The following is a 12522-nucleotide window of genomic DNA, read 5'->3' as shown; positions in this document are numbered from 1 at the left end:
GTCTTGGTCTCTATAGAAACCATATTATTATTTGTTTTATAGTTCTAAATGCACAGGATATGAGTGTACTGCATGTTTGTTTGTTTTTTGCATTGAACTGTATTGTTATTATTTACTGTAAACTGTAGAAAAATCTACACACATCTGCCTGCAAGATAGGCTGCTCAAAGTGATACATAACATTACATTAGAACAAAAAGCATACAGTCCCAGTGACACTATTAAAAAGAGCTGCATAAATATAAATGGTGATTTAAAAAAAGAAACTGACAGCAGGGATGAATGACCTTTTAAAATGGAATAAACTAATACACTGCTAATGGAACAAAAACCGATTGATGATTCACATTTTGTCTCTCTGAGGAGGCAGGGAATTTTACAATTGGACATAACTAAAGGCATGTCCTGGGGAAAAATAATTCTAATTATTTTTTTCTTTCATTATTAGTTGGGGAAAAGACTCCAAAGTGAGTGCTGCAATTCAATTTCCGATGAAAACATAACTGTGAGATATGAGATTTGGAGAGATAAGCAGTAGTTCATGTCAGATGTGCTTGTGATTAATGTCTTCACCAATTAAGAAGAGAGCAGGGAAACTGGGATAAAGAAGAGAGACAAGTGTGAGAGGAATGGGTGGGACATCAAGAGAGGACAGGTAATTAGAGAGAGGAGAAGAGAAGAGAGGTGGAGGCTGAGGTTAAGACAAGAAGTGAGTGTGAAAAACAAACGGAGAGCAGCAGAGATGCTCCCTCATCATCCTGAAGGGCATATTGAGGTAGAGCAGGGACACAGGCTGAGCTGATGAATATGTTTCGCAAGGCTCTCAGGGGCTGTCCAATCAGGCACCGCCATTGATGAATAGTCATGAGTCACCTTATCAGCATCACCATGGTTACGCAGATGTGACTGTGGCCCTGTGAATGTGATGAGGGAATAGAAATGGGCCAAACGCCGCTCCATCTTCTTCCCGCGCACATCTTGATCACCAATTACAGCCCAGCAGGGGAGCATCCAGGCCATGTGCTTGGGCCCCTCTGGCCCTGAGGATAAGGAGACGGGGTTTTGAGTGGGGTGAACAGAGCAGGGAATATGATGGTTAGGGATTCAATGCATGGAAAGAGTGCAAAGAGGGAGGAGAAGAAGGACAATTTGAATTCAGCTTGAATTATATGCTTCTTAAAATCATGTTAAATGCCAGTAAAGCCAGTTGACACGCAGCACATCCAGGTGAGGGCTGGCAGGATGAGGAGAAGGGGAAGTGGATGACAAGATATTAAATGAAAAGAGCGGGGAAATTAGATTTAACAGAATCGGATGAGGGGGATATTATCAGAGAAGCGGAAAAGTGACTGAAGGATGAGCAGGACAAGAGACAGCTGCGGGAGATCAAATAGAGAAAATGGACATGGCATAATGGAATAAAAGGCTGGGACAAGTAATGATTTATAATTCCCTAACCTTTACACAGACATCAACACTCTGAAGTGCAATTTTGTGATGATCAATTCCCAAAAAAAAAACCCACTGCTCTAGCTCTTAACAATCCGCTTCAGGATTTGACTGACCTATTAAAGATTGGTACCACTTATCTACAACAATAACACCAAGCAATTTTTTTTTAATATCTCAGCTCAAAGAGGGAGGCCTCTTTATCTTTCCTCTTAATCCACCTCACGCTAATTTCTTTCATCTAAAATGACTGTTTACTATATCATACACGGTGAAGGTCATTGTTCTGATAAACCTGATAATTATGGTCTTCTTATCACTGATATGAGTGAGTGCAAACAATGTTAATTGTTTTGGAGCCACTGCTTATCTACCAGATTATTTATTTATGAGAGAGTGGAGCAAACTCCTGCATATTTGAAACATGTAATTAGATTAGCAAGCAGCTTGATGCAAAGCAGACATATATGCAGGGGCTCAATCATATGTCTCCCCCTCCCCTCCATCTATCCAAATGCTGTGTACTTCTGCATGTTCTGTTGTCTGCGTTGAACCTACGCTAAAAGGTGTGCACAATCATCCACGCACATGTTTAGAGAGGTAGGCAGGCTCACTATTTATTTATTCTCCTACACCTTGTGTAAAGAAACATTACCACCCGCTCGCCGTTCTCATTTCACAGCCTGTTGACTGCATTTAAAGTGTGATTAATCTTGCATAAGGTGTTTGGCAGCGTATCTCAGCGCGGATGTGGGGTTGATGCATGATGTAAGAGTGGTGTGTGAACTGTGGTGTGTGAAGGCTGACATGGAGGATTCATGGAGCGATTAATCTGCCACACTGTTAGTGTCACAGTTTACCCAGATTCAATTCATGGATGACATACACTTTGTTTCTCACTTGCCCATTACAAAACACTGCAGACACTGATGCTTTGTCTTCAGAGCAGCTCTAATGTCTGCAGATACATAATATTACAACTCAGCTTAATCTCTCTAGATCACAGTACAGTGACCCTGACCCTTTGCACAGATGAGGAAAATTGAGAAAATCGTCTTAAGTAACTTATCAGTGACCTGTCGATGTTATCTAGCATTTTTTTCTGCAACTGCTGCAAAAGTTTTCCCCTCCCTGTAGGTTTAAGGTTCTTCCGGGGTATTTTATCGTAGTTCTTCTTGTACAGACCGATGCATCACAAAGCTATGCCTGAAGCAGAGGAAGACTCTAGGTCGTGTCCCTGCCCGACATTTCTTGTGCTCTCTACAAGGCTACTGGAGAGGGGCTCTTTGAAACTAATTAATTTATCTCTCTCACAACCAACTCGCATGACACTTCTGTACACCGCTGTTACTTCTATCACCTGTCATGCTAGTTTTCTCACTTCTTTTCTCATGCCTCATTTTTCTCACTTTTGCTGCTGAGATCAATAGGAAACAAGAGGATGTGTGCCACTATAGTGTCCTCTGCGTTGGTCTTACAACCTACTATATCCTAACACTCTTCAAAAGATCCTTGGAAGCACAAAAATATTTAAATATTTAAATAAATAAATATGTTTATTCAAATTGTACGAGGGTGATGTAAATATAATAGAAATGTAAGACAATGTTGCTTGAGATGGAAAAGAGGGAGGGAAAAAAAGGCTTCATGTATGCCATGACTGTCTAAGAATAGAAAGGCAATTTGCATATAACAGTGGCAGCAGATACCTAGCAGAAACAAGGAAAACTGACGATAAATAAGAGCAGGAATGTTTCAGTTCACTGTTACTGCCACATGTAGTGCAGCTGCACATATATTTCACACAGTACGTATCATGAAACTGAGACATTCTGGTGATCGATGGAGAATTAGGATCACCAGAGAACCAATAAAGGTTTGAACAATTGACTGTCGCTTCCAGTAAAAACCTTTTTGCTGTATGTCGCGTGCAATAAAAACATCTTGAAATCACCTCAATGTGTTTTTTTTTTCTTTCTGTTCTTCTCTCGATGGCGCTGCAAATCCACTGAAATCCAAAGATGTTACCTATAGGTGTTAAATATAAACTTCACAGGAAAGACACTGTTTCACCATGTCATTTCCAAGACTAGGACCCCTCCCCCCTCATTTACTAACCACTTTTATCCTCTGATACATGTAAACTCTGCATTAAGGCTGTGAGCTCTGTACAGAGTTAATTTTTATTACCCCACAGGATACTGCGTTTTCAACCACATGATCCATCAGATCAAGCATTAAAACACACACACCCTGGTTGTAAATACCAGTAGCTCACCATGGTAGCAACAGATAAACCTGTGTTGTTGAGGCAACCCTTTTACTAAGACAGCATCTGCCAAGAAAACCAAACCTGTGACTGTTGGAGACATTCAGATTGTAGAGTAACATGAGCCATAGATATCAAGTTTGCCTACATAGATAAAATTACATACACTGTGCGTTCTTTTCAAAGCCAAGGAAGCTATCAATAAAGTGAGTTTGTCGATAAAATCTCCTCCTCTCCCCTTTGTTCCAAATGTATTGTTGTCTCCCAGAAAGCAGGAGAGCTGCCTATGTACCAGTAGATAAATGGAAGGACCAAATTGTTTTTTTTTAACGTGGTGATTTACTACATCTCCTCCAATAGCAATCTTTCTTCCCTTCCTTCCTTTGTCTGTCTTAACTTCTTTCCCAGCCACTTCTCTCGTTGCTTCCAGGCAGAATCCATTTAAGATTCACTCTGATAAAATCAATTGCTAAATTCAGAGCACAAGAGACAAATGGAATGATGGTGCTGACGATCAAGGGTTGCACATACTGAATATAGTGCAGGTTGCCCCCCTGGCTTGAAGTAATGATGGTGCATTCCTGTATTTTAATCTAACCTTTGATGCATTTCGTGATCACAGACATTTTATTAAGAAGTAATGTACAGCTGCTTTTGGATCATTTGATCAAAATCATCTTGATTCAGTCTCTCTTGTCTCGTACAAGACGTAAAACAGTATAAAGTAATCATGAACTGAAATTGCGATAGGAGAGGAAGTGAGGGAATGCCTCTTAACTAGCTGCAGGTAATGCTCTGACACTCTCAGCAGATGATGTCGCTAGGATAAGCTGCTGAAAGATTAAAAAAGAACGCGATCTTCCAGACGTCGGCAAGTGTACTGCATACTAATGGTTTTGCACCATTATTTTTCTATGACATTTTTTCTTTATGAGCATAATTATCATAAAACTAAAAGCACTGACAGGGCCGAGGTCTTGTCCAGATGCTGTTTCCACTGTTAACTTTAATGCCATCTTAATCTCTCAAAAGGTCAACAGAAAAAAAAGGTGCTAATGAAAAATTCAGTTGATAAAAAAAGGGGTGGCTTCCTGTTTGCTGGCAAAATGATATAATTGATGTGAATTAATTCATAAATCATGCACGAGGGGGGGACTTTAACCGCCTTTAATAGCTGATCGCTATGTGATACGGTTTGATCCCCAGTGATATAGTTTGAGAATGAAGATGGATAGTAAACAACAGTGTTTGATGTGCAGCAGGACCATTAGAAAGAGGAAACAGTGGAAGGGTGTCCACATCACTGGACTTAATCAAAAAGTGACAAGAGAAGACAAGAAGAGGACTGAATTAGGATAAAGACTACACTGTGTTCTGCCCTCACAGAAACTCCTTTCTCTCAGATTTTCTCTCTGGGCCATGCGAACATAAGTAATCTGAGTGCTAAGGTCAGGACAGAACACTTCTTGCTTTGATTTATTCACTTCCCAAGCCTCCAACATTAAATGCTCATTGAAACCAATTATCCCCGCAGTGAATGAAGTACTTCTTTACCATGACATAAAAGGAGGTCTCAAGATGCTTTGTGCTGAAGTTTCGCTTTATCTAGAGCATAAACAATTATAGATGTGACAACTCCCCCTGGAGTGAGGCCTCATGAAAGTGAAACACACTGAAAATACAAACCATAAAGCGTACGTATAACCTGTTGCTTTCATCCGTCTCACAGAGCTTATGTTAAATTAAATAGCTAGTAACCTAGTAGCTGAAGTGTAACATCACCTATTGGATATGGAGAATGAACAATTCTGAAGCCTCAAAATGGAGATGTGGAGCTGGTGGGTGACATACAGTACTGTGATTTGGTGACCTGCCTGCTTACAGACTCTCACACTGCAGCTCAACAGTGCGCTAAAATAGCCTAGTTTGATCTTACTCTAAAGTGGACCATAATTTACAAAATTAAAATCATGCTGTATGAAAGAAGACTTAGCTGACTTTAAAAAAAAAAGAACTTATTAGAAAGAATACAGAAAGAAATACAGGTTTAGGACACCTCCACCTTGGCTTCGCTTCACAGACTCAGAAGCTCTGTCCACTAATTATATTTAATATGTCAGTGCAGTAGTTAGCTGCTGCCAGAGAAAGCTGTCATTTCAGCCAACAAAACTGACTGCAGCCATCGGCTACAAGTTAGAAGCTGTTTTTGTCAATCTTCGTTCCCCAAAAATATTACGAATGACACATCATAGCACATCAGCCGTCACCCTTCTTGTAAACTGCATATATGCCATGTGAAACTTGAAATCATGGCACGGCGTAGCAACAGTAACTAAGGAGGCAGGTTTTTAGCAACAAGTTGTTTTGATAACTGCTGTATAATCTTCTCTTTTATTGATATCTTCCTACAAAATACAAGACTTAAAAAAAAACATGAATACTTAGCAGAAGGATTATGCCGATTGAAAAAAATCCCCTACAGAAACAGTTTGTGCAGACCACCAATGGATTGGCACATGAAGTACACAGAGAGCACAGAAGAGTCACAGCAGACCAATTAACCTTTAACTGATCCCACTTATCATAAAGGGCCACTTCAGGCATTAGGAGAGACAGCACAAGTGATTGAAAATGAAGGACTGTGCGTATAATCACACAATACACACACACACATGGTTGGATGTCCTAACCTTTGTGCAGTCTCTTGTGTCATACCTCTCACTCGTGACATAACTAATATCATTTTCTCATGCTATCCATTACTCTTGTAGTTTTCGATCAAAGACGATACACCACTGGACACAAGCTGACTATTACTGTAAAGGAGAATATTCAAATGTTTAAAAACTCTGCTACTTTCTCTGAAAATTCTGGTCTTCACTTTTGCTGACAGATGTATGGACATAAAATAAAATAAAGTACAGAAAGGCATGAATAATGAAGAGCATGAATCATTCATAGAGTGCTTTAATAGGTATAGTAACCATTTTTTAAAAAAAAGCAAAGGGCCATTACATAAATTGTTTAGTAGTCTTTGAATATACTATCAACGCAGTTTATGGTTAATACTGACTTACTTTCACTGACTCATTTGATCTATCATCTATCTGCTTTACCTTCAGCCAGCTAAAAATGGAGGGTTAATCATGTTGGCTCCCTCGTTCCCCTCTGTAAACCACCATCCATGGCAATGAGTCCAATACAGGTAATTATGTTGGAATGAAAGGCTCACTTGCTTCCTCGATGAAGATTGGCATTTTGATGGATGGGGGGGGTTGTGTACAGAGGAGGGGAGGGTGAAGCAGTAGAGTCACGACAAAGAGGGGAGAGGGAAGACAAACACACATGTCACTGCTCTGAGAGGTCCTTCTGGTTTAATAGAGACATATAATGCTGTATGGTGCTAACTGCCAGGATAATTCATTTGTTTGCACTTGGAGGACGAATAGGTGTTTTTGTTCAGCAGACTGCCCCAGGCCTTCTTGGCACAGCAAATCAATCTACAGCCTTGATTACAAAAAAGTTTGGATGCTGTGTAAAAGGTAAAACTAACAAAACTACCACAGCAACATTTGTATTAGTCCATCTTAGGAGTACTGTTTGTGCTTTACTTAGCAGGAACTCACAGAGTACAGAGTACATACACATTGCATACATTGCTATAGGTAGGGTGTCAAGAAAACAGCATTTCCTAGGTCCCCTTACAGGTTAATAATCTATAGCTATAATCTTAAGAGCTATATGGAAGGTAAATGTTAATGGTTGACCCTTACTTAACAGGGAAGCCTTGTTATTCATGCGGAACAAATGGGAACTCCTTGTGGTTTGCTGCAAGATTAATGGCACAGAATCAGCCTCAATTTATCATACTGTCTCAACAGCTCACTCTATATGTGTGTGTGCTTGTGTATTCAAGTTAAGTCCTAAATCAGAGATAGTCCTAGAACCACTCAATACGCAAATAACTGATTACCACAGTGCTGTCCCTAAGGACAGTGTCAGAAGAAGCAGCATAAAATTGAACTCCTCCTATCCAAATCTTTGTTGCACTGTGTGTTTACTAAGAGGTGGAAGATGGAGGCAAATACATGTACAAAGCAAGCAATATATCAATTTCCATATTAAAAATAAATTTGCATTAAGAAATTTGTTTGGTCTTTGTCAAAAAGAGATTGATATCTGCCATTGGATTTCTGGGTGCATTCAGTGAAAAAGTTTGACGATAATGTAGGACATATTGTCTTGAAGCTGTCTTGTTTTCAAAGAAAATGCTCTGCTGCCGCCGTCCACCACTTAATGATGTATTGACCACCTGATGTGTGTCCTCCAGGTTAACTTGCTAATGTAGAATCTGTTTCTCTCCTGTCACACTGGTCTCACCTCAGATGTACACAGTCTGAGCTTTCAGTGGCTCTTGCCTCCCACTGAAATTTTCATCACTTGATTTCTTTTCTCCTCTCTTGACCCAGTGTGATGATTACAATTTTTTTTTCTTGGTTCCTTCATCAGACTTTCTGTTTGAACCTTCTTAGGTCCTCAACAGTAACAATAAATCATTGCTGAACGTCACCATTGCTATTATAATCTTAAAGTAAATAAAATAAAGTAAAATAAAATGCAAACATACAAGCAAAACTATTCCATATAGGATCCAGTTGTGTAAAGTAAAAAATAAAACCATTAATTTATAACACAAAGATGGGAAAGCAATAAATATTAACCATAGAATGTATCAGAGATTCTGGGTCCTTTAGCTTATGGAGGGAAATATGGAGGGTATATATAAACAGACATATAGTGGGGAAACAAAGAAACATTTGACTCTATAATGTGAATAAAACTTGATATAAAGATACTGTATGTTCAAATAAATAGTGTTTGCATGTATTTTGTATATCTACAAAAAAAAAACACACAAACATTGTAAGTCCAAATTAATAAAAAAATAATGAGATCTCTCTTTTTGAATGGATTGGATCTTTTTGATAGGAAGAACTCAACCATAGACACAGTATAATGGTAAAAACACTATAAGCTGTGTTATGACAAACAAAAAAAACGCCAAGTGCATTTGTGGTTTGGCCAATTGAGAAACGGTATGCTGTAATATATCATCATATATATTAAGTGATAAAATAATGTTTGATCACATGGGTGCAGAAATCAATGACAAGCCAACTTATTAAGGGCCAGCTACAGTACACAGGTGTTTTCACTTAATTGCTTGATTAGCCATGTCTGAGGACTTCGGGCCTTAGGGACTGTGTGACCTTGTTCTGACCCTCTGATTAGTTTCGTTGCACCTGTTAAGGTGGTAAAGGTTACACCTTCATGGTCAGAATTAGTGAAAACCTCTGTGCAGGGCCTTAAAGTTATTACTGTATGGCTAACATGTTCGCTAGAAGCTGGCAATTTACACACTGAGCAGACACTGGGCAACGTTAGCCTTATTTAGGAGTCCTATTTCTGACAACTTGGAAAATGTAAACAGGTAAAAAACGTGTAACAGGGTCTTTAGCTGCTAAATGCTCTGCTATGTTCATCAGCTAGATGCTAACTTGTGTGTGTGTGCCATTTGGTGCTGGGGAGGAAGGCCATTTTTATCAGTGCTCTTCTCTTAAGAATGGTAAAGTCGTGGGACAATAAAAACCAAAAACAATTAGCTGTAAGACAAGTCAGTGGACTTATGTAGAAGTGAATAAATGTTTGCTTTAGTGGTTTGTTGGATTATGTTTGAGCTCCACTGGAGCAAAGTAGATAGAAGCAGCAGCATGTTGCCCATCTGGAAAATTGAACAACAACATCCCTAAAGGAATCCAAAGATAAATCTTCCCTATTTAGCATCAGCACTGTGGCCTTTTCCCTTTTCCCAAAACACAGAGTTGCCTGTTTATTGGTTCAATACAACAATCCTGCAATCAAGCCTACCGTCATGAAGATTGTGATGTTCAAATTTTGTTGAAATGTTAATTCAACTCAAGGATCATTTGGAGGTTGTAATTTGTGGTGCTGTGTTAAGCTGTTAAATTGTATTGCATTTTACAGGGAGGTTTTTCTGTTACTTTGTCTTCCAGTATTAATATAAATGGCTGTAAATGTGTACGAGTGTATTTTCTACACAAATTAACATGCATGACAGTGGCGTTAGATTAAAGGTCTGTGGGCTGACTAAAATCATCCACGTGCTGTTCAACATAATATATCACAAAGGGTTTTTTAAACATTAACGGGCTTTTCAGTAATTTCATAACTAGAGGAACCTTGGACTTTGAGCAGATAAGGCAAAATTGTGCTGAAACAGACAACAGCAACTTACAACATCCAGTTTTTAATTACATTTGTTTACCCTTTAACACTTTTCCATTCTAACAATGCTCCCTTTGAACTCAGTTAATAACTGGATTCTGCGTGGAGCAAAATTATTTACTGACTATTTTACTGTGTACACTTACTTTATACTTATATCTATGATTTTTTCTGTTAAATTCCTGTTAGGACAGTGTCTGTGTTCTGTAAAGAATGTCTGATTCTGATCTGGTCATTCTTTCCTTTGTATTCATTCAATTCACCTACCCTTCTTCTTCTCCTACCCTCCTTCATCTTTCTCCTCCAGGTGTCCGATGAGTCATCCGACTCCCCGGAGCCGGGGCCAGTCACCTGCATGGAGCCTTTCATGGTGCGGAGGCTGTCCTGTCGAACGGTCCAGTTGCCCCCTTTAGCCTTTAGACAGGCAGAACAGTACTACTGTGATCGCAAGCCGGAGCCAGACACAGTTACAGTTCCGCCACGACCTACAACACTGCCACTACGCACCCCACCTCTTATCGCCATCACCTCTGCTGACACTAGCAGGTAGGAGGATGTGGATGTGTGTGTGTCTCTTCACTGACAAAATGTCTTTCAGTGGAATGGGTAATTAGAGTACGAGGTAAGTAGAGTAGAGTGGTTTGGTGGATCAATACAGAACCTGTTTGAAGACTGAGGACACATCACTTACTAAGTACCTGTCACTGTGCTTAAAGGTTGAAATGTGTTTTTTAAATATTTAATGGTTTGAATTATTTCTGGTGCGACTTCTTTGTGGTGACATTCTTCCATTGGAAACTCCAATTTAAGAAGTCTACAACAAAAGAGTCTTGTGCAATAAATAAATCTAGATGTGTATGAAGTCTTAGATCTAAACCATAGTTAAAGTCTATCTCGAATCCGGCCCCAGATGTTGTCTGAAGACAAACGTGACTTATATTAAAAGTTGGAGCAGCTGTGTTGCACATTAATCATTATATTGGTATTTCAATATCTTTGTAAATTAAAATTCCAATAAATGTCATGTAAAAAAAAAGAAAAAAAGAAAAAAGCTTGTTAACCAACTGTCAGCTCTCATTGTGCAGATGTCTGAGTACTATCAGTCCCTCTCTACAGCTGCTGCTTCACCTAAAGATGAAAACTGAAAATACATGTTCAGGTGACAGAATGTTAATTGTGATGGATTACCCATTCCATGTCCCACCTATCACTGCAAGTCACTTTCATACCATGGTAAATGAACAGAAAATAATGGCTGCTTTGAAAGGAAGGCAATCAATTCCAGTATGACTTAGAAAGTGGCTGACAGTAACACAGAGTATGAGTAACGTACAAACCACTGGTATTTAAATGATCCCAAACTGGCTACATGCTCAAAGCAGTGTGACTCATCAAATAACAGGGTCTAAAAGATTTATATTTATCACCACTGCCACTTTCTAATCTTAAAAGTGGGGATGCAATTCACAATTTGAAACATGATAAACAAGATAAAAGTGACCTCTCATAAAAATAAAAAATAAAGATCTGTCCCTACAGAGGTAACTTGTCAATAAAAGAGAACGAAAATGCTCCTCTGACTTGTCTTTGATCGAGATGGCATGCTTCAAAAGGCTCTGTGTCTCACCCATCAGCATCGTACCTGCATAACACTGTTCAGTGGCTCGTTGTGTGCCAGACGAGATATAAAATGCATCAGCTTACTCTTTTTTCCCCCCTCTGCTTGTTCCTGTCTTGTCCTTCTCACTTTCTCTCTTTGCTGAGGATGATGGGAACTTCGGTGTCTCACAGAGTGAATAAACAATAGAAAAAAGTAGTGAGGTACAGCTTATTAATAAGGCCTAAGCTGTTAAAATGGCTTTAATTATAGAATGTTGAGTTCGTAGACAGGCTTTAAAAATGTGTTTTTGACTTAGACTCTTTTATATAGAAAAAGCTGGCATTTCTTAGTTCTAAATTATATTTTCAGACAGGCAAAACAATTTTCACAATGCTTAAGAGTGATGAAATAATTTCCTCTGCTTCAGAATTGCTGCTTAAATATCAAGAACATGTTTATTCCAGGAAGTAAAGTATATTTTTTCATCTGTAGCTTGGTCTGTAACACATCTAGATCAAAACATTGTCTACTGTATCAGCGACAGAAACTTTGACCTATAGTGAAGAAGCATAGTCAATGCTTTATAATTTACCTGTCATTGTGATAATGCCAAAAGAGTGTTGTCAGGTATTAGATGTGGCTGAGTAAACTCATCCTCTCTGCATGACTGTCAGCAAACTTTTATGTGAACTTCAGAGAAGGGCAAACTTTTCCCAACTGACTGACCACTCTTTGAAAATCATGTCACACTGGCTGGATAAGGATTGGGTGATTTGAAAGAAGGTTGTGTGAATATTTGAAGGAAGACAAAGGCCAGACAAGTCTGTCAGTGTCTCCTCTACTTCAGATGATTTTATCGAGTATTTTCAATTATGTTGTGTTGATGTAAAATCAAGGA

General features: G+C 39.0%; 1 protein-coding gene across 4 annotated transcripts in view; it reads left to right on the top strand.

Annotated features, from left to right (window-relative positions):
- The window catches only part of pde4d (phosphodiesterase 4D, cAMP-specific), a 159549-nt gene that overhangs the window by 19325 nt on the left and 127702 nt on the right, over positions 1 to 12522 (top strand). For 2 of the 4 annotated variants that reach the window (XM_019259892.2, XM_019259891.2), the window contains exon 3: positions 10332 to 10570. In XM_019259892.2, the coding sequence (XP_019115437.1) occupies positions 10332 to 10570 (239 nt within the window). Of the gene's footprint in view, positions 1 to 6887; positions 6924 to 9036; positions 9210 to 10331; positions 10571 to 12522 lie in introns of those variants that run through there. The other 2 variants (XM_019259894.2, XM_027278115.1) reach the window with 2 other exon arrangements.

Source organism: Larimichthys crocea, chromosome III (genome assembly GCF_000972845.2).
Source record: "Larimichthys crocea isolate SSNF chromosome III, L_crocea_2.0, whole genome shotgun sequence".
Taxonomy (NCBI): Eukaryota; Metazoa; Chordata; class Actinopteri; family Sciaenidae; genus Larimichthys; species Larimichthys crocea.
Note: the sequence above shows the minus strand (reverse complement) of the source record. Positions and strands in the feature narration are given on the sequence as shown.